The 24,815-nt window shown below is 43.3% G+C and overlaps 1 protein-coding gene across 9 annotated transcripts; it reads left to right on the forward strand.

Annotated features, from left to right (window-relative positions):
- The first annotated feature begins 1,710 nt into the window (after positions 1–1,710).
- PRKAB2 (protein kinase AMP-activated non-catalytic subunit beta 2) lies at positions 1,711–19,791 on the forward strand. Of its 9 annotated transcripts, none has more exons than XM_036442913.2 (10): positions 1,711–2,160; positions 2,419–2,598; positions 6,964–7,130; positions 7,901–7,994; positions 8,226–8,346; positions 10,729–10,862; positions 11,612–11,680; positions 13,636–13,672; positions 16,816–16,918; positions 19,610–19,791. In XM_036442913.2, exons 1-10 carry the CDS (start codon positions 2,152–2,154, stop codon positions 19,728–19,730), a joined length of 1,035 nt encoding a protein of 344 aa, XP_036298806.2. In that variant the 5' UTR covers positions 1,711–2,151; the 3' UTR covers positions 19,731–19,791. The 9 variants fall into 9 exon arrangements, 8 of the variants coding, with proteins under 8 accessions (XP_036298806.2, XP_036298807.2, XP_036298813.2 ...); XM_036442920.2 differs by lacking the exon at positions 19,610–19,791 and adding an exon at positions 14,955–14,998 and having other exon boundaries at positions 1,716–2,160; positions 16,816–16,937; XM_036442914.2 differs by having other exon boundaries at positions 1,714–2,160; positions 16,816–19,791.
- Positions 19,792–24,815: the final 5,024 nt, after the last annotated feature.

Raw genomic sequence — 24,815 nt, forward strand, 5'->3', positions numbered from 1 at the left:
CCTTGAGTCTGCAGGCTGACAGTCTATCCACTGAGCCAAACTGGTTAAGGCAAATGCCCACCTTCTTGAAGCATCCAATATCTCTAGCTGATTAACACACAGGCATATTTCTATTAGTTTCCAGCAGGTGGAGCTGAATCACAAGGTTTTTAGCTCTGAGATCTCAGCATCGGCTCCCTTGACCTCTGGTCAGTGTAGCCAGGATGCTTTGGGGTGGGCAGGGGAATCCCTACACTCATTCTTTGTTGTTTTATACTCTCTTTTTTGTTGTTGTTTTACACTCAGTAAAGGAGACCTCGGTCCTCTGCCCGGGTCCTCCCTGTGTTCTGGTTAAAGAGTGTACCTGTGCTAGGGAGAAATGTGATTCTGCAGTGTTGGACCTTGGGCACGTTTCCTTGGGCACCAGTTAATGTGGTCTACAGCCCGACATCAAGGGCAAAGGGAGGCAATTTCTGGGAGGCTAAGGGCAGGCGGCCAGGCTTTGTGGCCTTGCTTCACTGTCTGAATTGCCAACAGCCCGACGACTGTGGCCGCTCTCCTTTGCTGTGTTTTTGCCCAGGCCTCTGTGCTCAGCTGCAGCTACTGCTGCACATTCCTGCAGGAGTGTCCATGCAGTCTGTGCTCCTCCCAGATGAATGGTGTGTCAGCGACAACCAGACTCCTCCCTCCCTGGATGAGGTCCTGGCTGCTGCGCTGTGTTTCTGGCTCGCATTGTCAGTGTAGGTAGCCAGTTATTGATATGAGGAAGATAGCTAGTTATTAATACACGGAGAAATGCAAAGGGGAACTAAAATATCTTAATAAACTGGGAAGCAGAAGCAGGTAACAGAGCAGAATTCCATCTAGTTTAGTTGTAAACATTCATTCACACACTCCAGAGAACTGCCACTTCCCTCCCCCCCCCCCCCCCCCCCCCCCCCCCGCCCCAACCAGGAGACATAATTCTCGGAACAGGATACTAAAAGCTAGCCTGGGAACAATAAAAAAGGTAATCATATTGGACAGAGTGGACAGAGGACATGAGACCCCAATAAAATTTACTGGGAAGAGTGCCCAATCCAGGCCTGGGGAAAGTTAGGAATTTGGGTTGGATAATTTAGTTCTTTGTTCTTTACCTGAACCTACAAGATATATGGAGGATTAATAGGAGCCTTGTGGCAGTTCTTTAGAGCCTGCCCAACCCCTGTCCCCTAAGGTGTATTAATTCCAATTCTACGGGATGGAGTCCAGATTTTGCATTTGGAACAATCTCTTAGCTTAGGTGGTCTCTGTAACACGTGTTGAGCGACAAGGATTGCTAGTAGGGAATGAGACACCCATAGCATTATAATGCAAAGTAAGAACTGTTAAATACCATTCATTATCAGTGAAAGCCTGGATGTGTCCCAAACCCAGGATTGTCTTTGCCCTCTTCTGCCCACTATTTTATTCCTCGGTTGTTTTTGTTGTTGCTCTCTTTCTTGGATTTCATTTCTTCTGGGGTTTGCTCATTGCATACACTGTTTCTTAGCTTGGAATAGCTTCTTCCCCCTTCTTTTTAGACCGGCAAGGCAATTCACTAACTTAAGGTTATCTCCTCATCACTCCTTCCCCGGGCCCCCATGCTCCCTGCAGCACTTAATTTCAACTTCATGTCCTCTTGCCGTCAGTGGGAAGCCCTGGCTCCTATTCCCTCTAGGGTCGCCTACGAACAAGAAACCGTTATTTGGCGAAACTGAGGCCCGGGGGGGGGGGGGGGGGGGCGGGAAGAAAGCACCGTTCCTCCGGGTACAGAACACGGGAGATCGGGTGGCAGCCCGAGTGTCATTTGGGGACCGGACCCCCCGCACGCGGGGCCCGGACTCAGCGAGCCGTTCCCCGGGGCGATCCTGCGGGCGGAGGCCCGGCCCGGCCCGGCCCCGGTGGACAGCGGACGGCGGCCCCGCCCGGCACTGGAGGCTGCGCGCGGGGCTGTCACCATCGAGGAGGCGGCGCTAGAGAGGCCGGCGGGCCCGGGCACCGCGCGGCCGCAGGGAACGCGCGCGGGGCGGGCGGGCAGTGTCCATTTTAGGAGGAAACCCGGATTGCTACCCGGGCGCGGCTTCAATTTTCAATAACTTTATTGGTGGCCTCATCCTCAAGAACACCCCCCCGTCGCGCGGGCGGGAGGTGATGGTCGGGGTGCTGGCGTGAGCGCGGGGACGCCTGGGAGTTCCCGGACGCGGGATTCCCGATCGGCGCGCGGCGGAGGCGCACGGGCGGGGTCCGGGCGTTCCCGGAGGCCCCGGAGGGGAGCGACCTCCTCCCGGCGGCTTCCCCGCGGCGGGCGGCGGGGATTCCCTGAACCGGAACCCCCGGCGCAGGGGCGGGGCCGGAGGTGCCCCTGACGCGCCGCCGCCGGCGGGGGGTTCCCCCCGCTCCGTGTGGTTCCCACGGCAGGTGGCCCCGGCGCGAGCCGCAGCCATGGGCAACACCGCCAGCGACCGGGCGGCCGGCGAGCGCCACGGCGCCAAGGCGGCGCGCGCGGAGGGCGCCGGCGGCCCGGGCCCCGGCAAGGAGCACAAGATCATGGTGGGCAGCACCGACGACCCCAGCGTCTTCAGCCTGCCCGACTCCAAGGTGAGCGGACTGCGGCGGCCTGGGCGTCAGGGCTCCTCCTCCTCCTCCCTTTCTTGGCTCTTATCCCACGGATCCAGGTTACGGGGCTTTTGTGAATTCACGGGATTTTTCGGGGATGGAGATGTTGATGGCAATTGCAGTGCTGCCTCCAACTAGAAGCGAGAATGCTTGTTTTCCGACCAGTCTGTTGTCGGCCACATGTTCAGGATGATTGGGGGACACCCCCACCCCCACCCCCTTATCTTTGGTTCTCCTAGCAGGAAGGGGTCCTCTTCCAAAGTATTGATGAATACTGGTATAGGTTGAAAAGCGCTGGTGGAAAACTTCCGTTCCTCACATGTGCCCCGAGGAGGGTAAATGGATGTTTCCCCTGACAGCTTGTGTGTATCCGTATCGTGTTTACGCTTCTAGGAGCTCAGCACTTCCCGATCCCTGTCCCTTCGGCTTGGCTGTGCGTGGCAGCCGCTGGCTGGTGCGAATACTTTCTCCTGGCAGTGGGGATCAAAAGAAGCCCCATGCTCCGGCTCTCTGCAGTGACTGAGGCTGTGCTGCTCTCATGCCCAGCTGCTCCTCAAGTGGCAGAGCAAATAATGCCAGGATTTCTCCCATTTCCCGGTAATACTTCCTAAGGCTGGCATGGCTAACAAGGACCACCCACGGCTGCTCCGGAGAACTTGCTCTCAGTTCCCAAGGTCTTTCAGGAAAGCAGTAACTTGTGTTCGCTCTACAGACAGGACAGATGGAGCTGTCAGCAATAGGATTACCATCCGAATGCTTCTAATCACTTTTAGAGCTGTCAGAGTTAAATGCATTAAGGCCAACTGGATGAAGTAAAAAAAAAATAATAAAAATTTAAAAATGGAGGAATTGAGGAGATTGGAGTGTGTTTGATGTTTCTTATTTCTTCAACAAAGGAATAGAGAATGATTTGCCTCGTTGGTATCACATAGAATTTGGTTGTTTCCTCGGATCCCAACTGAGAACGTAATCAGAGAAAGGAGGACTGAGGATGATTAAAGGAGGGACCATTTCTTGGGGTTTCTTTTCTGATCCTTTCTTTCCCCACTTCCGGACTCCTTCCTCATCATTGGGGCTGCCCCTCCAGCCATCTGAATTTACTTATTCAAGGTTTCTCAAGGTGAACTACCTCACTGTGTTTTTTTCCATTTTCCTACATTGATGACTCAGGAATTAAGAATAGTGTTTTTGTCAAACTGTGACTGCGGTAATCGGTGTCCTGGATGGAAGCCAGGTTGCTCTGTCTGAAAATGGAGCCTTGTTTTGGATCATTCTTTCCCTTCCCTCAGTCTTGCCATTTGTGAAATGAGAAAATTGGTTCAGATCATTCCTCAGATCTCTTCCAGATCTAAAGTTTTATCGTTCTCAAATTACTGTCTTCTTCCCCCAATGTTTTACTTGAACATTTCATACTGTAATTCTAATTGTCTCTTTCCCTGGTGCCTGTGCTGACAATTCAACTTGGCGTAAACAGTCTTCCTGATAGTCAGCAGTACTCATATCTCCCACAGAAATGTCATGTCATACATGGAAGAGCTTTCTTCCAAAGCTGGGCATATTAATAGTTTGTAGCTTTCAAATTCTAAATCGAAAATCCTAAAAGGAACTGATAGAAACAGTGGCAGTGGGGCCTACATTGCTTTGAATGCCAGTTCTCAATTCTGTTTGCACATTAAAATCGCCTGACATTTGTTTAAACACTTTATGGAAACATTTTCCATGTTTTGAAGTTTAGGAAGAATAGTGTAATGAATTCCTAAATACCTGTCACCCAGTTTAAACAATGGTCAGATCGTGAATGAATTTATATAACTATACCCATTCACTCTCCCCACCAATTATTTTGAAGCAAATTCCAGACATGTCATATGGTATTTTATTTATTTTAGAAAATGAGGGATTTTTTCTTTGTTTAACATTATTATATGGGAAACTTAAAGATTCCCAGGCCCTCTATCTGAATCAGAATCTGAGGATAATTCTTAGACATATATAGACATTTTGTAATTCTAATTGCAGCTTGTCAGACAAGAGTGCATTGCTTTAAGAATATGGAGACCAGATTTTCTCTTAGACCAGTTATATAATGTGAAAGTGCCTTCATTTCTCTTTCTCTGTTTACTTCAGATTATACTGCTACTGGTGTCTCAGTGCAGTTTTGAGGAAGATCGAGAGGCAATATGGAGGGTAGACCACCAGCCATTTGAAAATAAAGCCCAAATAAATAAGCTAGCCCTTTAAAAAAAAAAAAAAACATTATTGGTAGCCATATATATATGTGTGTGTTTTATTGATTCTAAAGAGAAAGGAAGGAAGAGGGAGAGATAGAGAAACATCAGTGTGAGAGAAAAATATTGATTGGCTGCCTCCTGCACAAACCCCAACTAGAGATGGAGCCTGCAGCCTGGGCATGTGCCCTGACCAGGAATCCATCAGGCAGCCTTTCAGTGCATGGGATGATGCCCAACCAACTGAGTCACCTGGCCGGGGCTATTTGGTAATCTTTTCACTCGATACTGTAAAGTCTTATTTCTCTATATACCAACGTCATTTAAGCCTATGGAAAGTGGGGCTCGGCAAACGTATTCCTGTAAAGGGCCAGATAGTGAACATTTTAGACTTTGCAGACCATATAGTCAGTCTCTCACAACTACCCATTTCTGCCACTGTAGCATGAAAACAGCTGAGATACTAAGTAAATGAATGAGCGTGCTATTTTCCAATAAAACTTTATAAACCATCTGGCTTACTGGCCAGTTTGCCAACTCTTCTTCTAAAGGATGGTATGTAGAGAGACTGTTCTAAGACACTTCCTCTACCTACATCCAGCTAGACCCCTGCCGGAACAGAGAGTGCTTCCTGTAAATCCCCTCGGAGATTGTTTGACCTCTCCCGTGTGTCCCAGGTGTGTTGCTTCCTAGAACAAGCCCTTGTCCTGCCCTGGGCAGGCACTAAGACTATTCCCCCTTATTTAGGGCAGCGCCTGCCCCAGTACTCCTGTCCATTTTGCTCTGTTCTATATATTTCTTCAGTGCCTGCTGCAGGGCTTGGAGTTTATCCACATTATCTTGCTGAAGCCCAAGATGAACCTCATGTAAGTTCCCTTAATAAACTCTGATGTAATGATGGCATTGTCAACCCCTTTCTTCGGTCTCTCAGCCCCAGGAAATTTCCCAATATGGTCATGAAAAGAAACTAAGTAAGGAGTCAATATTTTTCAGAATCCTACAGACCTCATTTGATAGTGGAACTGCTTTTGTTAAAGGAAGCTGTGTTTTTTATCTGATGTTTCTTGAGACTCCAGAATTTTCACTCCTACTCCTGAAATAATTAGTATGGTGAGCAAATAAAGAGTTCATAACCAATTCTCAAAATTTAAGAAACCAATGATCTGGTTTTTATATTTTTAATTTGTAACCTATTAGCTAAAATAGAGTTTATGAATTTTAGTATCTCTATCTTCCATTGCAACTGATAATTGAGAGCTGTTCATACTTGCACATGAAAAATACATGGCTAATGTAATTATTTTTTATAAACCACTAGAGGCCCGGTGCACAAAATTCATGCACAGGTAGGGTTCCTAGGCCTGGCCAGCAATCAGGGCTGATCTATGGGCTGATCTGGGGAAAGGAGGGGAGGCTCTTGCTGGCACCCTCCTTGGCTTGCCTGGGGCCTGCGGGCTGGGGGCAGCTCCTGTTTTGATTGTCTGCCCCCAGTGGTCAGTGTGCATCATAGCAACCAGTCATTCCACTGGACATTCTGCAAATTAGTCTTCTTATTATATAAGACTACAGGCTGGTGCACGAATCCATGCAGGGATGGGGGTCCCTTGGCCTGGCTGGCAATTGATGCCGGCTGGCCTAGGGGAGGGACCACAGGAGGTCGGCCATGGGAGGTTGGCTGTGGAAGTGCACTGACCACCAGGGGGCAGCTCCTGCATTGAGCATCTGACCCCTGGTGGTCAGTGCTCATCATAGCGACCAGTCAACCCGTCATTTCATCACTTAGGCTTTTATATATATAGATACTTCATTTTCACATTTTTCCTCTTAAGAGGCACTCAGAAGCATATCATAGTAGTTGCCTGCCTGTGAGTTAATGTGATAACAGGAAACAGACTTAGAAGTTAGGATGTGATTTGGGCAGCCTGTGACCGTTAAGTCATTTATTTGACCGTATTGGTCCCAGATGAGTTATTTATCTATAGTGTGTTCAAAACCAAACTTGCTAATTTCAGGGCTTATTAAACCTTAGCAGAAACATAGCACCCTTCTCTGCCCTAGGGAGGAGAGTGTTAAAGAATTTCTGGGTCACAACTTAGGGATGACCTGATCCTTCTTTCAGCTCCCTGGGGACAAGGAGTTTGTGTCATGGCAGCAGGATCTGGACGACTCCGTAAAGCCCACCCAGCAGGCCCGGCCCACTGTGATCCGCTGGTCTGAAGGAGGCAAGGAGGTCTTCATCTCCGGGTCCTTCAACAATTGGAGCGCCAAGATTCCACTGATTAAGAGGTGAGACTAGTGTCTTGATTGAGTCCACAGAGTCCAGGAGTAGAGACCTGGCTGGGCTACTCTCCACCAGCTAGGGACTCTTGCACATTTTCCGTGACCAGCGACTAATCTGTGACTTTTTTTTTTTTTTTTTTTTAATCTCATAGTGAGTCAGAGGTGTTTTACTACTCGGAGGGATTTATAGCATTGTGGGCACATTCTTTAGGACTGTATTAATCCAACTCCTTACTATGCTTGTAGGAAAGGTTTTATAACTCGCTGAGTCTAGTTGCTCTGACTGCTGCACTAAAACAAAACACACTGTGAAGTCCTAATGTTATCTGTTACCTCCTGGGCAATAATGAATTATTTAACTGGTTATCAGAACAGCCAGTATGTAATTTTCCAGAAGACGCTCACCAAATTATGGAAAGGGTACCATGAGCCACTCTGTGTCCTGAACCTACCTGCTATCTTATTTACACTTGTGAAGGGTCTGTTCTGCCAAACAACATAGTTGTACTAAGATGGACCATTTTGGGAGATTAACATTTTTATTAATCTTTTCCAGACATTAGTTAAGAACTAAAGTTATTGGGAGGAGTTGACAAGTACATGCTGAACATGATATAGGAAAGGAAACTGGGTTTATAAATTACTTCAGAGGTTACAATCACTTAGCAGTATAGAGGATAATGGGCATGCTATTTTGATTGCCTCATGGTTTTTACATTTACTTTCTGTCTTCTGATAAGAACTTGGCCTATTTAACTTTCTGTTTTCTTCTGTAGCCATAATGACTTTGTGGCCATTCTGGACCTCCCTGAGGGAGAGCATCAGTACAAGTTCTTTGTGGATGGACAGTGGGTTCATGATCCATCAGAGGTAAGGCCTTGACCTCCAAGGTAACCACTGACTTAGTCTCCTCCTGGCTATTATTCTCCTGGGTGTCAAACTTCACTGCTGTTAGGATTGATTGGCAGCAGCCCTCCTGCACTGGAGGATTTATCTCTTGATAAAAGATGGAGGTGGGATCATTTTTAAAAAAAGGAGAGTTGAATGGAAGAGATGGATTTGAAACAAAGACTCATAAAATTTTCCCATTCACTGTTTCAGCCTGTGGTTACCAGTCAGCTTGGCACGATTAACAATTTGATCCATGTCAAAAAATCCGATTTTGAGGTGTTTGATGCTTTAAAACTAGATTCAATGGAAAGCTCGGAGACATCTTGTCGAGGTAATTTTGTAGTCTTTGCTCTTTCTTGATGTTTTTCTTTTAATGCATGCTCCTTCCCAGGAGTGGTTTTTATTTATTTATTTATTTTTGTAAAAATTTTTGTTGTGTTTATTTGAGATTATTTGTGTGTTTTATTTTCATTTTTCTCTTTAGGAATCTTTTAAATTATACATGGGGTAAGGCAAAGGTAGATTTATAGTTGTGGATATGTGAAACACAGAGTTTATGCTTGTATTATTATTTATCGTTTTTTATTATTTTCCATACAAACAAGTGTAAACCTACTTTTTGCCCCACCTCTGTAATTCTGTAAGCATTTTAGTCCCATGCTCTGAGACAAAAAAAATATCAGTTTAGAGTATTTGATTTCAAACTTTAACCAGGATCTGCACACACACACACACACACCCTATAACACAAGTCTTGCAGAACAGTATTTGCCTTTATTACATATTATGTACTCTATTTTCTATTTTATCCTTTCCTTTTTGGCAATTAATAGGCTATGGCCTATATTTAAAAATCTATTTCTAACCATATTTCAAGTTTTTCCATTGACCTTTGGTGGTATCACCCTCCCCCCACTGTCCGGGGGCTAGATGTTGTCTGGTTTGCATACAGTGTTATAGGACCCTTAGGAATGGCAGTCTTTGGGGAAAGAGGGGTTACAAAACCCCACAATTCTTGTGTGTGTATATTAACTGAAGTTTTGTGTTTCTTTTCTTTTCTTTTAATGCCTTGGAAGAGTAAAAGGCTGTATCCTTTTGTTTCTCCCCATATCATTTTTTCTAAGGAAGGCCTTCATCTCTATGTGCATTTGCTGCAGCGCCAGATGAGTGACTGGCTAACCACACTCACAGTTACCATTTTGTTACTTTACAGTAAAGGCTATGACTGTCTACAGAACGGTGTGCACTGTGTTTCTAGTGAGCATACCTCTCCCCTGTAGGCTCAGAGCCTGCCTCTGCTACTAACTAGCTTTGCCATCAGGGACAAGCCCTTCAACCTTTTTGGTTCTCGGTTCCTTATGAATAAAATTGGAGGCTTAGATTCCCAATCAAGGTGACATAGTACTTGACCAAAATTGACCTGGGACCCTTCAGTGCCCAGGCAGATACTCTATCCACTGTGCCAAACCGGCCAGGGCCATTTTTCTTTTATTTCTTCCCTCCACATACATAAAATTTACCATTTTAAAGTGTAAAATTCAGTAATTTTTGGTATATTCACAGAGTTGTGTAACCATCACCACTGTCTAATAGCGGAGTATTTTTATCACCCCAGAAAGAAATCCCATAACCATCAGCAGTCCTTAGCAACCACAAATCTACTTTGTGTCTATGGATTTGCCTATTTGGGACATTTCATGTAAATGGGATTATACAATATGTGGTATTTTATGTTAGGCTTCTTTCACTTAATGTGTTCATCCATGTTGTAATGTATAACAGTATTTTATTCCTTTTATAGCCAAATAAAATTCTACTGTATGAATATACTATTTTGTTTATCCATCCATTAGCTGATGGACATTTGGATTTGTTACTGCTATTAGTCTATTATAAATAATGCTGTTTTGTTCAAGTTTTTGTGTAGACATGTTTTCATTTCTCTTAGGTATATGCTCAGGAATATAATTTCTGGGTCATATGGTAACTTTATGTTTAACTTTTGAAGAAACTGCCAAACTGTTCAGAGCAGCTGCACCTTTTACATACCCTCCAGCAATGGGAATAGTACAAAGGTGCCAATTTCTCCACATACTTGCCAACAATTATTGTTCTTGTCAGTCTTTTTTATCACAGTCCTCTAAACGTATGTTAAGTGGTATTTTATTGTGGTTTTTCTTTGCATTTCCCTAATGACTATTATTCGTAATTTTGTCCTCATTGTTGCAATCATGGTAGTATAAGTAATCTTATAGTTTATAACCTTGTCTGTTTCCTGGGTGGGAAAAAAAGAAATGTAATCTTTTTATACTGTTATACATGCCAAGGCACTGTCACATTTGTTTTCTTATATGATTCCTTTAAAAACATTGTGAAATTGGATAGAGATTCTTTTTATTTTATGAGTAAGGAAACTGACCATCTTGTATGAATAGGAAATGGATAAATGGAGTACTTCTTCCCAAAATCTATCTCTTTTACCCCTCTTCTCCTCCTTTATCCACCATATCATGTTGCCAGGTTGAGGAACTTTAGTTTATGTTCAGGATAACTCAGACTGTTTCTTGTCTGCCTTACACTTGTAGACCCAACATGTCACAAGTTTATGATTCATGATTTCTATGTATTTATTATTAGATGCCATGATGATATTTTTTCATGCATTTTTACTAGTTCTCTAACTTTCCCTTATATTTGGATAAATGTCTTTCAGACCTTTCCAGCTCACCCCCAGGCCCTTATAGTCAAGAAATGTATGTGTTTCGATCTGAGGAGAGATTCAAATCCCCACCCATCTTGCCTCCTCACCTTCTCCAAGTTATTCTTAACAAGGACACTAATATTTCTGTGAGTATCCTGAGAGTATTGCTGGGGCATCTTGAGGTCACTGGGACCATTTGAGCTAAAGTTTAGTAATCGTAGAGGTTGGGATTATTACAAAGGTGATTGTTACATATGTATTCATCACATACGGTATATGGAAAAAAGAATTCTAATCTTTTCATATTGTTATCCTACATATACCTATATATAGATATAATATATAGATACATATATTATTATAATTTCTTTCTTTTTTTTTAGGGCTGAGTTGTGACTTTTCCAAAATTCATAGTTGTCTTCTGCTCCAAGTAATTCAGGCCCAGAGCTATGAATTACTAGAATCAGTTTCAGGAGCTTATATTCCAACACAAGATAGGGCGCATTTGTCACTTGAGGATATAGAAAAGAAGTATAAAGTGGCCCTTTTTTGTGTGTGGTTTTCATATAATTTACATCTCTGGTCAATTCACGTGATTCCCATTAAGATTACTGTTGCCTCTTAAGCCTGTGCCTTCTATGTCTGATGTGGGCAATATTTTTGTCTTAGCTCTGTTAAGGAAGATGAATTGATGCTGAGGCTTAGCATTTCAGTCCTGGACTCAGAATTTTCCTGATTTCCTGTAATGAGACTGTATTGATATATACAAGGATGAGTGCAGTATATAAAAGGAACAATATATACTAGTTTAGAGTTTCTCAACAATCCCAAAGAATAAACTTCCTGGTTTAAAACTGCATTTAACCCCAATTAGTGTTGTGTGCTTTTCTCTTAGTGTGATCCAGCCTTGCTCCCTGAACCAAATCACGTTATGCTGAACCATCTCTATGCATTGTCCATAAAGGTAAGTGGTGTGGCTGGCTCTTCACAGAGCTCCCCCAAGTGGATTTCACTTTTATATCCCACACATAAGGGTAACATGTTTTCCAGTGATTACTTGCTCTGCTCCTTCACTGAAGCTGAGACTGTCGGGAATGGTCAAATTATAAGGAACTTAAGTTTTTATTGATTTTTTAGAAAGAGAGGAACGGAGGAGGACACACAGAGAGAAATATCAGTGAGAGAGAAACGTCATCCATTGGCCCATACTGGGGATTGAGCCTGCAATGTGTCCTGATCAGGAATTGAATGGGTGACCTCTTGGTTCCTAAGTCAACACTCAACCACTGAGCAACACTGACCAGTCATATAAAGAACTTATTATTATTTTTTTTTAGAGCACCAAAAATTTTGATTACCTTCCCTCAAAAAAATTGGGGGGGAGGGGGGGAGAGAGAGAGAGAGAGAGAGAGAGAGAGAGAAAGAACTTTTTTTTAAACTAGTGGGTGGTTTGTGTGTATTTTTATCTTAGTTTCAAAAAATTGCACAGCGAAAGAAACCACCAATAAAACTAAAAGGCAACCAATCGAGTAGGAGATGATGTTTGCAAACAGCTCCAATAAGGGGTTAATAACCAAAAACATAAAGAACTCAAGCAACTCAACACCAAACAAACATATAATCCATTTAAAAATGGGCAGAGGACCTGAACAGACACTTCTCAAAAGAAAATATACAAATGGCCAACAGATATATGGAAAGATGTTCAACTTCACTAGCTATTAGGGAAATGCAAATCAAAACTACAATGAGATACCACCTCATGCCTGTTAGAATGGCTATTATCAACAAGACAAGTATTGGAGAGGTTGTGGGGGAAAAAGGAACCCTCATTCACTGCTAGTGGGAATGTAAACTGGTACAGCCACTATGGAAAACAGTACAGTGGCTCCTCAAAAAATTAAGAATAGAGTTGCCATATGACCCAGCAGTACTTCTGAGTTTCTACCTGAAAAATTTGAAAACATTCATTTGCAAATATATATATATATATATATATATATATATATATATATATATATATATTTGCAAATGAATGTTTTTTTGCAGCATTATACACAGAGGCCAAGACATGGAAACAACCCAAGTGTGCTTTGATGGATTATTGGATAAAGAAGATGTGGTACATATATATGCTGGTATACAATGGAATACTACTGAGCCATAAGAAAAGATGAAATATTGCCAATGTGATAACATGGATGGACCTTGAGAATATTTTGCTAAGCAAAATAAATCAGTCAGAAAAAGCTAAGAACCATATAATTCTTATGCGTGGGATATAAAACTGAAACTCATAGATACAGACATATGTGTTCTTAGCTTACCCTGTGGGTAGCTATAATCACTGTACTACCTACTTAATTTTAGTACATAGCACTAAAATTCCACTTGCACAGAAAGCAAGTTAATCTTCAATTCAAAGAATACATAAATGTGGTATTAAAACTCTCACTTTTTAAAGATAGACACAACTACTTTCAGGTGACTCATTCATATATACCCAGGTGGTTGCATCTCTCCTATATTGGAAGAAATGTGACCATATTTGCAGTGTCCCCTCCAATTCTTATAGTCCTTCTCGATTTCTCTGCTGCTTTAGAGTCTAGATTGAAAATAGTCATTCAGTCTAGTCATGTCTTTGTGGTTTGGCTATTGGAATAAAGTTATGTCCTACAGTTACCAGATGATCATCACCTGAAGAGTTTGTAAAAATACAGATTCAGAAGCTATATCCCAGGGATTTTGAATAAGTGCATCTAGGATGGGCCCTAATCATCTGTTTAAGCTGCTTATATTTCTTAGATAAGGGCAATCACTGATACAGCTTCTTTAACAAATAACTTCTTTAACTACCTTGAATTTATTTTTTATAATAACCTTGTGTGGTAAGTATTATTTTTAACCCCTGTTTTATAGATAAAGAAACTAAGGCTCAGAGAAGGTCATATTGCCAGTAAGTACCAGAGAAAGGACTGAAGTCCAGTCCTCCTATTCTCATTCCATATTCTTTCCCAGATATTACTGGGCCAGGTCTTTCCCAGTAGGTATTTCTCTCACTTTCCCAGTAGGTATTTCTCTCATTTCTACCAAACCCTTCTTGGAGTTGAACTTTTTACCTGCCTTGCTTCTGTCATATTTAGGCCGTGACCAGCCTTCTCTGGTCATGGAATGTTAATCTGGGAAGCAATGATTGTGGACAAACAGTATAGGGGAAAATAGGAAAATGCACTGGTTTCTCAATTGGATCTGCTTGGGTTCTTTGGTATCTGACTGAACTTTTGCCTCCTGTTACTGCTCCTTAACTATCAATGGATGTCCACAGGCCTGCTATCTTCTCTTGTGGTACATACATAACCTGTAACACAGCCTGAGAAATTGTACATTTTTACTTTTCAAACTGGTCTTAAGTATTGTGATTCACCTTGGCCTTGACTCAGATTGTTTAGGCTGTTTGGAATTAATCAATTGGATTGAGTGTCTTTCCTAGGAAGATTCTGGGGTCTACTTTATTTAAAGATAGAAGGGGATTCCTGAGTCCCCTCTTGATCAAAGAAGACTTTTTAAATGAAAATTAGACCTGCTTCAGGGCTTGAAAATGCCCTTTCTTCTCATTGCATTTAAGATTCCGTCTATAAATGGATTGCCAGGGTGTTTCTTTCTTTTTTTACTTGCTAGGTTTAAACCAATATTCAAATTTAAAATAGGGAAGGAATGAAATAGGAGATTAATCTTTCTTCCGCACCAATTAGGTGTCGGGGACTATGCCAGGTATTCTGATGTAAACATCAGAGCCACGTAATGATAGGTATTATCCTTTCGATGGTGAGGAAAAAAAGACTCACAGCCCTAACCGGTTTGGCTCAGTCTGCAGACACAAGGGTCACAGGTTTGATCCTTGTCAAGGGCATGTACCTTGGTTTTGGGCACATCCCCAGCAGGGGGTGTGCAGGAGGCAGCTGATCAATGTTTCTCTCTCATCTATGTTTCTAACTCTCTCTTCCTCTCCCTTCCTCTCTGTGAAAAATTAATAAAATATGTATTTTTTTTAAAAGAAAGAAGACTTACAGACATGAAGTAGATTATTCAAGGTCACAAAAAGAGTAACAGTAGGATTCAGGATCAGATTTAAGTTGATTTGACTCTAAAACCAAACTCCTTTTATAATGTCTCTTAAAAGTTAGCAACTGTGTACCACCTGAACTAATGAATTAGCTGCATGTTTCTTTTCCTTACAGGACAGCGTGATGGTTCTTAGTGCAACCCATCGCTACAAGAAGAAGTATGTCACTACTCTGCTGTACAAGCCCATCTGAGGGGATCCCCTTCTGCCTCCCAGGCTTCAGAAGCAGTTTCCTTGCCTTTCTGGACTAGAATAGTCTTACCTGAGACTGGAAGGCTTGATTTGCTTTGAGGCTGATGTGTGTGTTTCAGAGCCTCTGAGTAGGATGCTCTGCTTTTGCATTTGATTGAAGATGTGGGTTTTATGAATTCATGGTGTTCATTCTAAGAAAAATAACACATATATGTATACATATGAGAAGAAGGTTCATGGAAGCCTACTAGCTAGATGTAATCTCTCTGCCTATAGGGACGCACCAAGAACTGTTTGGAGATGCTGTAGGAGAACCTTCGCTATAGGAAGCTTTTTTTACTAAAATGAAGAGCAAACTCAGTATCCTTGTTGGGTGGAGAGTCTATCACTGCTACCTTGGCTCTCCAAGGGATGGTCTTGTGCCATACTCTGGCCCTACTCACAGCTGCCTCCTTTTAGGACAGCTTTTCTTGCATGGGTTTTCTGTATTCCCAGAGTATGTGGCACAACCTCGTTGCTGGTTGTTTGGTTGGTCAGTTAGTTTTGTGGTGGTCTTTTTTTTTTTTTTTTTTTTTAATCCTCAGCTGAGGATACACTCTGGGTTTTTTATATAATACCAGATATCCCACAAAAATCCTTTTTTCCCCTCTCATTATATATACTTGCTTTGATAACCTCTTTCAGATCCTATACATGACCCCCCCCCCCCCCCCAACACAAAAACTCATTGGTAAATGACTCCTTTCAAAGTCTTCGGGATATCTGACCCACCTCAGAGACCAGGGCCGCCAGAAAGTCCTTTTTAGCCCAGCACAGGCCTATGCCACTTTGTTACCAATTGTTCTAACTTCTACTAAGGAAAATGGCTCAGCATTATAAGGCAGGAAGCCCTGGCCAGTGTTCTAAGTAGTTGGAGCATTATTCTACACCCGAAGGGTTGTGGGTTTTATTTTCTGCCAAGGGCACATACCTGGGTTGCTTGTTCAATCCCTGGCCCCAGTTAGGGTGCATGTGAAAGGCAACCAATCAATGTGTCTCTCTCACATCGATCTTTCTCTCCCCTTCCCTTCACTCTATAAAAATCAATAGAAAAAGTGTCACTGGGTGAGGATTAACCAAACATAATAATAATAAATGCAAGAATAAATGCAGGTCTACTTTTTTGTTTTACTAGTGGTTTGATGCCACCGCTTAGGCTGTATTGGCACATCCCTATAGGTTTTCCTACCTGGCCTGGCCTGCTTCAAGTACTCTTTCTCAGAGCAGAAATTTCTGATCAGATAATTCTGATCAACAGTATTGAAATGAACCTTGAAGGTGGGAGTGAGCCAGGGAAAACTTTCATGTCTTTCATCCTTGAAAGATTTTTATGTGCCTACATTTTTCTTTAATTAAAAATGCCTTTTTATTGGTCTTATGAGACTTCATTGGAGAATTGGTTCCCAAGATTTTCTTCCCTAGTCTAGTTCTTAATCTTAGAGTAAGTAATGTAGCTGACCCTGTGCACATCATTACACTAAATATTGCTCCTGGTACAGATATATTCAGGCTCATTTGATGCACCTAAAAGGTTTCCTCAACTTAAGGTTTGTTAGGGTGAAAATCAAGAAAGGACCCTTGGTGTTCTCAACCATCATTTTGTTCTTCTGCCTCTTTTTAAAAAACATATTTGATAATGAGGTGGGGTCAGTGATTTCCATTTGGGAAATGAAACTAGCATTCAATCTATTCTTGGGGTAGAAAGATAAGACATATTTTCCAGGTATCTGGCTCTTCCATTACAGGTAAATGCACGTTAAACATTCAACACTTAAGGAGTCCAAACTTGATGCTTGAGAGACTCCTTGACTGCTCAGATGAGCTCAGCCACACTGAGGACATCCATAGGTCAGTTTCGTTACCTCCTGCTTTCCCATGCAAAGCTGGAGGCAGTTGTCTTTGGGCATGTAGACCTCTTAGGTCCCCGTATGCGGCAGTAGGCTATGGTGGTGGTGTTTTGCTGGGAATGCAAATTGCTAAGTGCTTTGATGGTTAATTGCTGAGAATAAATACTGCTTTAGCCACTTAAGGCCACCTTCTGCAGCAAAAGGCTTTTGTGGAGAACTCTTATACTCCCAACCACTTTTTGAATAGAGTGCCATTTTAAAAATCCAGGCCAAATCCTATTTTAACCAACTCTTAGGATCTATGTCATCTTCAGTTAATTCTAGACTTTTGTTTTTTTTCTAATATCCATTAAATAAGTGGGCCACTTAGGAGGATTCAAAATCTTGGTTTTGAATAAAGGATTTTGTTGCACTCATATTTCTGATCAACAGTATTGAAATGTAGTTGCCTATATGTTCATGTATTGAGATTTTTATTCCGCACAGGTATGTCAGTAGAGAGGACAGGAAAAGAGACCCCTTCAATTTCTTTCAGGCCAAAGTCTTTGTTGAATTGGGTCTGGCTTCAGTGACAATAGATTTTGGTGTTGCTGACCTTTATGTCTTTCTAATCAGGAAAGATGCAGAGAGCTCAGTTTCCCAAATTCTGAGGTCATCTCTCAGCTAGATGTGAAATGGGAGCCTAACAGCCGGTAAGGAAGGTGAGGAACTGGATGACTCCTTCAGTATTGTTCCTTTTTTATACTGCTAATATGTCCCATGGCCCTGAGTAGCCCTGTCACATTTTGTCCCCAAGAAACTGTTTCAGAAGGTAGATGGGAGGGAGGAGTGTAGATAGGGGGGGAAGAAGGTAGCCCCACGTTTAACCACTCATTCTTTTGCATTGGTTAACGGAATAGTTTACTTTCTTTAGAGGTTAGCAGATTTGAGAAATGAATAAAAGCAAGAAAAATATTTTTAGCTCTTTTGGGAGGGACTATAGCAATTTCACAAGAGTCAGAAGAATAAGAAAATGGCTCTCAGGAGGATTAACCGTTCAAGAACTTCATCATGGTTTTGGGATTAAGAGAAAAAGAGAATGACTGAGTTGAGGAGTAATACTAGGAAAATAAAGACTTGAATAACTGAGAACTACCCTTTTTTAAAAAAAAAAAAATTAAATCAGACATAACATATTGGTGTCCTTGGATTTCACTGTACAGAATTTACTATAAAAGACATCATTCCTCCAACTCTTGTTCCTGTTCTCTACCCTTTTTTCTACATTCTGACGCAATTTCATTTGACAAATAGACTTTATCAGGGTCTCAAGTCAAACATTACCTAAAATAAATGTTAGGCATCTTGCTGGTATGGAGAACTTTCAGTCACACTTAGAGTTGAATGGGATTCAACCACTATAAGCAACACCCACGAAGGACATACTTGGCCTTACTAGTTTGGCTTTTTTAAACAATGCTTACATGATAAAGAAATCCTATAAAAGAAGAGTCTAAGAGAAGTTTCTGAGAGAATCCTACAAATCCTGGCCCACTTACTTCCCTTCAATTAGTTCTAGTCTCTTGTAGACCTACTGAATCTGAGATAAAACCTTTGAAAAGTATTGGTAATCCATGTATGCTGCTAAAATGAAGTTAAATTTTGAAAGAAGTGTTACCTCCAGACTGGGCTTATATTAATGTGGGCTGTAAATGAAGGTAACGTACTAATGATAGAATTTCCTGCTTTTAACTGGGGAAACAGGGCTTTTAAATTTTTGACCTCAACTAAAAATGATATGCAATAGTCTATGTTTGTGTGTGTTTGAAATACATTCTGTTCTCAAAGGTTTCTAAATCTCCATGTTCTAATGATTTGGGGCATGGGTTTACTCACAGATACAGTTTGTTCCTACATTATTCTGACTCATCCTGAAGGCCAAGTTCCTGCTATCTTTACCAGGGACTGCTGATTCCAGTTACCAATGGGATGGTAGACCAGGGCAGGGGAGGGGTTACAGTCTGTCTTTTAAAAGTCTGGATCTAGGCATTTGTCTGGATCTAGGCAATTGGAGCTTGAAGGGCTATGATTTCTGCAATTAACTCAAAATTTTGGAGTAAAAGATTTTATTTTTAAATTTTAAATTATAAGCAAAAAGAAGAAGAAAAACTCGAATCTGCTACTTATGATCTCCAATTCCTAGTAATGGAATCTCTCTAGGATTCATATTTGGGCTTTGTCTTGATTTGCTTTTCTCAATTGTGCTTTGAAGTGAATAAGTTTTGTTAAAAACTGAAATTTTTGTTGGTTTTAACATTATTGGAAATGGATTATGTGTAGTTCAGTACTTTTGCATTAAGATTGGTATGAAATACTAAACACTGGATTTTGTAGTCAGGTTAAATGGTCAAGGAGTACCTACCATAGTAATATGTATTGATCATCTTACTTTTCTGTTTCCGTCTACAAAGCACTAACCTTAACCAGGTTCAGGTTTTAGAACAGCCAAGCTCACTGATGTTATTAATTCTAATTCCACACTGGGCCCCATATGTGAGACTTGTTTGAACATTGGTAAATTGGAGGATGTTGGTTGTTGTTATACTGAAGCATTTTAGATTAGTGAAGCTCTGTCATAAAGGGGAAATAATACTATAATTTGAAAAGAATTAAACATGTGAGTCCATTAAATGGTGCTTTTTGTAACCTTTAGTGCTGAGGTGCAGAGCTGCCTTTCAGTATTTCATAGAGGAGTAGTACTACACAAGAATGGGTTTGAAAACTTTTCTCCAAGTGGATTTTGTCACTGGATTCTGATATGTCTGAAATTATGATGTAACAATGCAGAAATTGTTTTTCTCCATAACACTGTTGAATAAAAGTATTATGCAGCAATATTTGAATTGTTCATTGACTACTGATTATATTATCAAGATCTGTCTGCTGCCCTGGACAATGTGGCTCAGTTGCTTGGGCATCACCCAAACTAGTACTGAAAGATTGCTGGTTCTATGCCCAGTCAGGGCACACGCCTGAGTTGTGGGCTCGATCCCTGATGGGGGTGTGCAGAAAATAGTTGATTGCGGTTTCTCACATCAGTGTTTCTCCCTCTCCCACTCTCTAAAATTCAATTTTTAAAAATCTTAAGCCTGGACGGTGTGGCTCAGTAGTTGAGTGTTGACCCATGAATCAGGAGGTCAGGTTTTGATTCCTGGTCAGGGCACATGCTGGGGTTTGAGGCTCAATCCCCAGTAGTGGATGTGCAAGAGGCAGCCAATTGATGATTTTCTCTCATCATTGATGTTTCTATATCTCCATCTCCCTTATTCTCTGAAATCAATAAAATGTATATTTTAAAAATACATTTTTTAAAAAAGCGATCTACCTGCCTTGTTAGTCTCAGGACCTAAAGAATGTAAATTGCCACGCAGGCACATTTAAATGAGAATTTATAGGGGTAGAACACAAGTGATGTCGTCTTTACATCTGCCACTTTTTCTTTTCTTCTTGTTCCAGGGTATGCTGACATTAACTAGAGAAGTGCAAACCCTATGATTTAATTTTCAGCACTTTCTGTAAACTGTACACTTAGCCATCCTGGGGTGAATTAGCTTAAGTCCTACACTAGTTTTTTTACCCCTGGCTACACATGCATGTAACCTATGCAGATTTCATAAAAATATTGATGTCCGGTCTACTACCTTTACCTCAATTAAATGAAAATCTCTGGTATGGGGTTCAGGCATCTGTATTTAAGGTCCCCAGATTATTCTAATATATATCCAGGGATAAGCACCACTGACCTTTCTGTCAGACATATAGTTCATCATATATGAAAACAGATTATATACGTTATTCATTATATACAGCAAATCACTCCTCAGATGACTTTGTTTGGGGCCATAATTATAACAGGGTAATTTTTGTTTTCTTTTTCTTTTTAATATATTTTTATTGATCCAGAGAGGAAGGGTGAGGGAGAGATAGAAACATCAATGGTGATGAATCATTGACCGACTGCCTCCTACATGCCTCCTACAGGGGATCAAGCCTGGGACCCTGCAGTTCACAGTCTGACGCTCTAGCCACTGAGCCAAACCGGCTAGGGCTAATTTTTGTTTTGTATCGCTTTATTTCCCTCGGTTTTTCATAGTTGGCCTCTGGACTTTTCCAAAAACAACATAGCTGGTCTCCTTTGTATTTGCTGCTCTAAAGATTTAACTGAATTAAACTCCGTTAAGGGAGATAGGAGAAGGACCTTGTGGGAATAACTAGAGGGTGAGAACAGGGTGAGTTGAAAGAAGTGGAGACATATAGTAGGACAGGTAATGAAGACACGTGAAGGAAACAGGCCGAAACAGTTCATCTCAAACCTTAACAGGCTTTAGGTAGAGAGTGGCAGATGTCATGTGACTCGGCCTGTGGCAGAATGGTCTACACTTCATATACCCTGGTCACGGAAACAACAAATGTCACCAGAATTCTTTTTGACGTTCCAATGGTCTCTAATTTGACCAGGCAACCTCTTCAAACTGATTTCTGTGACCTTTTGACATGTTCTAACTCAGTGGTCGGCAAACTCATTAGTCAGCAGAGCCAAATATCAACAGTACAACGATTGAAATTTCTTTTGAGAGCCAAGTTTTTTAAACTTAAACTTCTTCTAATGCCACTTCTTCAAAATAGACTCTCCCAGGCCATGGTATTTTGTGGAAGAGCCACCCTCAAGGGGCCAAAGAGCCGCATGTGGCTTGCGAGCCGCAGTTTGCAGACCATGGACCTACTAATCTTCGGGCACAATAAGATATTCCAGGCTCACCTTGTATTTTTAGTCCCCCAATCCCAAAGCAAGCATTTCTACAATGAATCATAATTTTTTCATGGGAAATGGTATTCATAAACCAAGAACTAAAAGTGCTGTTTTAAAAATTATTTTAATATATTTTTATTGATTTCAGAGAAGGAAAAAGGACAGAAACATCAATGATGAGAAAGAATCACTGATTGGCTGCCTTCTACATGCCCCACACTGAGGTACAAGCCCAAAACCCAGGCATATGCCCTGTTTGGGAATCGAACCCTAATTTCCTATTTCAGAGGTCGACGCTCAACCACTGTGCCATGCCTGGCTGTTTTTTAGACTCTATCAGTGGGTATCATGAGTTGATATGGATATGTCCAATTCCAGTCCAACACCATAGGGTTCTTCCTCAACTTTTCCCTTTTTCCAAGAGGATAACCTTGATTCCTGGCAATATCAACCTTTTTTACTAATAGCTCTATCCATCAAAACACACAAAACAGCTTCACAATTATACTAATTCCACTAATAAACCTACTGCCCTAGCCAGTTTGGCTCAGTGGATAGAGCATTGGCCTGAAGACTGAAGGGTCCTGGGTTCAATTCTAGTCAAGGGCACATGTGTGGATTGCAGGCTCAATCCATGGTGGGGGGCATGTAGGAAGCAGCCAATCACCCAGCGTACTGAGCAGATCACCGTGTGCCGTACAGACTTGGCCACGAGGGGCGCTGTCTTTCCTCAGTGGATGCTGTGAAGGAGCGCCTGGCAAGCGGTTCGGTTTCCCGGGATGACACGCATCGCGGATGCCCATGTTCCTTACGTTGGGGTCACCCATGACTCAGGGAGGTCCTGGGCCGGCAAGAGGTCCACACTGCCCAGACCTCGAGCTCTGGCTGTGGATGCTCTGCCTCTGTCTCTCCCATAAAGATCCCCTAAGGGTCCCGACCTGAGAAGCAGGGTTTGGAGCCATTGGAGGGGTCGCGCAGTCCTTCCTGTGTCCTGAGAGCCCGAGCTGAGTCGGGGTAGCAGGGACGAGGAGGGTGGGGTAGGAAAGGAGAGTAAGGAAGCGGGAAGGAAAAGGAAGGCTGGGAGAGGTGCGGGCGGGGAATGAGGAGAGGAGTCCCAGGAAGTCCCACATCCTGTTCTGAAGACGTGAGAGCACGCAGGGCAGTGGGAGGAGGACAACCGCAAAGGAAAGGAAAGGAAAGGCATACTTTTTATTCAGGCAGGAATTCTGCCTCCGGGCAGGAGCCTCCAGTGATCCAGGTCTTTACCCTGGCTGCCCCAACAGTGTTTCCTTTGGAAGCACTTCTCCAAGGGGCACTGGGATGGAACTTGATCCCTGGACAGTGTGTTTTTGTTTTTGTTTTGTTTTTTCCCTCAAACCCAGCTTTTACGAAAGCAGACCGTTTCTGGGCCCTCCACTCTCTCCAAATGTCCAGGGAAGAATGCCCAGGTAGCCACGGCAGCAGGGCTGCGAGACCTGGCTCTGGGTAGGTAGCAGCTGCAACACTTTCCACCAGGGGGCGCTGGCCCAATGCACAACTGCTCCCTCTACCCCTGAAAACTCCGTTCTTGGCTCCACAAATGCTACCCCCACCACGTCTGACCCTGACCTCAGCCATCCAGTGGTTCCTTCCCACGTACTTGCCCCTTTGTCTCAGTTTCTTTTTCTTCCCACCGCCCCATGCCAGCCCAAGAGCCCTGAAAAGGGGACCCCGGCCTGAATTTGAGGAGCGGAGTGGGAGATGAGGTAGGGAAGGCCTGAGGGGCTGGCATGGGCAGTGTGCAATGTGACAGTCACCAGTGTGGTCTGCTCTGCTCCCTGGGGGCTGACTCTTGCTCTTTTCCTGATGTGTTTGCTGTCGAGGGGCCCCAAGGGGCTCATTTGGAGCCAGGGAATAGGGCAAACTGGGTAAGGGCAGAGATGAGATTCAGAGAAGAGTCTGCAGGGCCTGGGAGGCCTTTTTCTGGGCCAGAGCCACTGGAAAAGGAGGCCACTCCCCACAGCCTCATCCACAGAGCTTATCAGCTTCCAACAGCAACAGCTCAAGGGCAGGGGAAACTGAGGCACCAGAGAACAAGGCTAGCTCCCAGACACCCTCCCTTCTTGCACCTAATTCCTGGATGTCTCAGGATGAGACCTGTGTGGACTCCACCCCCATAGCAGCTCTACCCTAGGGCCATATCTTGGTTCCCCTGGGGGCTGGAGAGGGTGGTACTGCTGCTACAGGCCCCTTACCAACCATGTGTGTGCCCAGGCCATGCCCCCCTGGCACACAATCCCTACTGGGATAGGGCAGACCGTCCTGAGACATTCCCCCTCCCAGTCTACTGCTGGACAAGCCACGGGACAGGCAACCACAGGCAGGTCAGCATAAAGTCTCTCTCACCCCACTGCTCTCCAGCCCTCCTCCCTCTGCCTCCATCTGACCTTGCTCTCTGGGCCTCTGAGGCCCAAACCCCTGGACCTGAATAGCAGAGGTCAGTGGGAGTCCCCAGCTGACCAGGGAAACAGGCTCCTCCCCTGAACTTTGGTCTTGCTTAGTATCTGGCCGAAGGCCAAGAATAAGGTTTCCCCTCCCCAAGGCAGACTTCCTGCTGGCTGTGAACGGGAAATCCCAGAAGCTGACCTCACAGCCAGGCCGGGGCAGGGATCTCTGTGCCCTCCTGCAGGCAGAGGGGGTAGCAGGTACTGGGGCTCTCAGCCCTAGGAGAAAAGGCTGAGGGCTGGGCTATGGCATACCAAGGAAGAGGGACTAGGGGATGAGAGAGGGTATTGGGGAGAAACCAGGGAATAAAGCCCAAGATGGGGCATTCTTGTGTACAGAGGTCTTATCATTGTCTGCCAGCTCAAGGGAGGGTATGGGGGATGTGGGGAAGAGTGGAAGGAGAGGTGGGGGCTGGGGGAATGCAGAAGGAGGGGGTGAGGGCTGAGGGGGAGAGTGGAGGGAGGAGTGGAGGCTGAGAAATAAGGCAGTATGCCAGATTTGTCTGTCAGGACCTGAGTGGGTGCTGCCAGCCCAAAGAAAGGGATCATGATGGGCTGAGGTGAGAGTGAAGACAACTGGCAAAGCCCACTCTCCCCCCACATGCTGGGAGGTGGTGGCCCCTCTC

The sequence above is a fragment of the Pipistrellus kuhlii genome, unplaced genomic scaffold, assembly GCF_014108245.1.
Source record: "Pipistrellus kuhlii isolate mPipKuh1 unplaced genomic scaffold, mPipKuh1.p scaffold_m20_p_18, whole genome shotgun sequence".
NCBI lineage: Eukaryota > Metazoa > Chordata > Mammalia > Chiroptera > Vespertilionidae > Pipistrellus > Pipistrellus kuhlii.

Coding starts and splice junctions, on each gene's coding strand:
- PRKAB2 (XM_036442914.2), top strand. Junction 7,131..7,900: donor AAGATTCCACTGATTAAGAG/GTGAGACTAGTG, acceptor TTTCTTCTGTAG/CCATAATGACTTTGTGGCCA. Junction 10,863..11,611: donor ACAAGGACACTAATATTTCT/GTGAGTATCCTG, acceptor CTTTTCTCTTAG/TGTGATCCAGCCTTGCTCCC.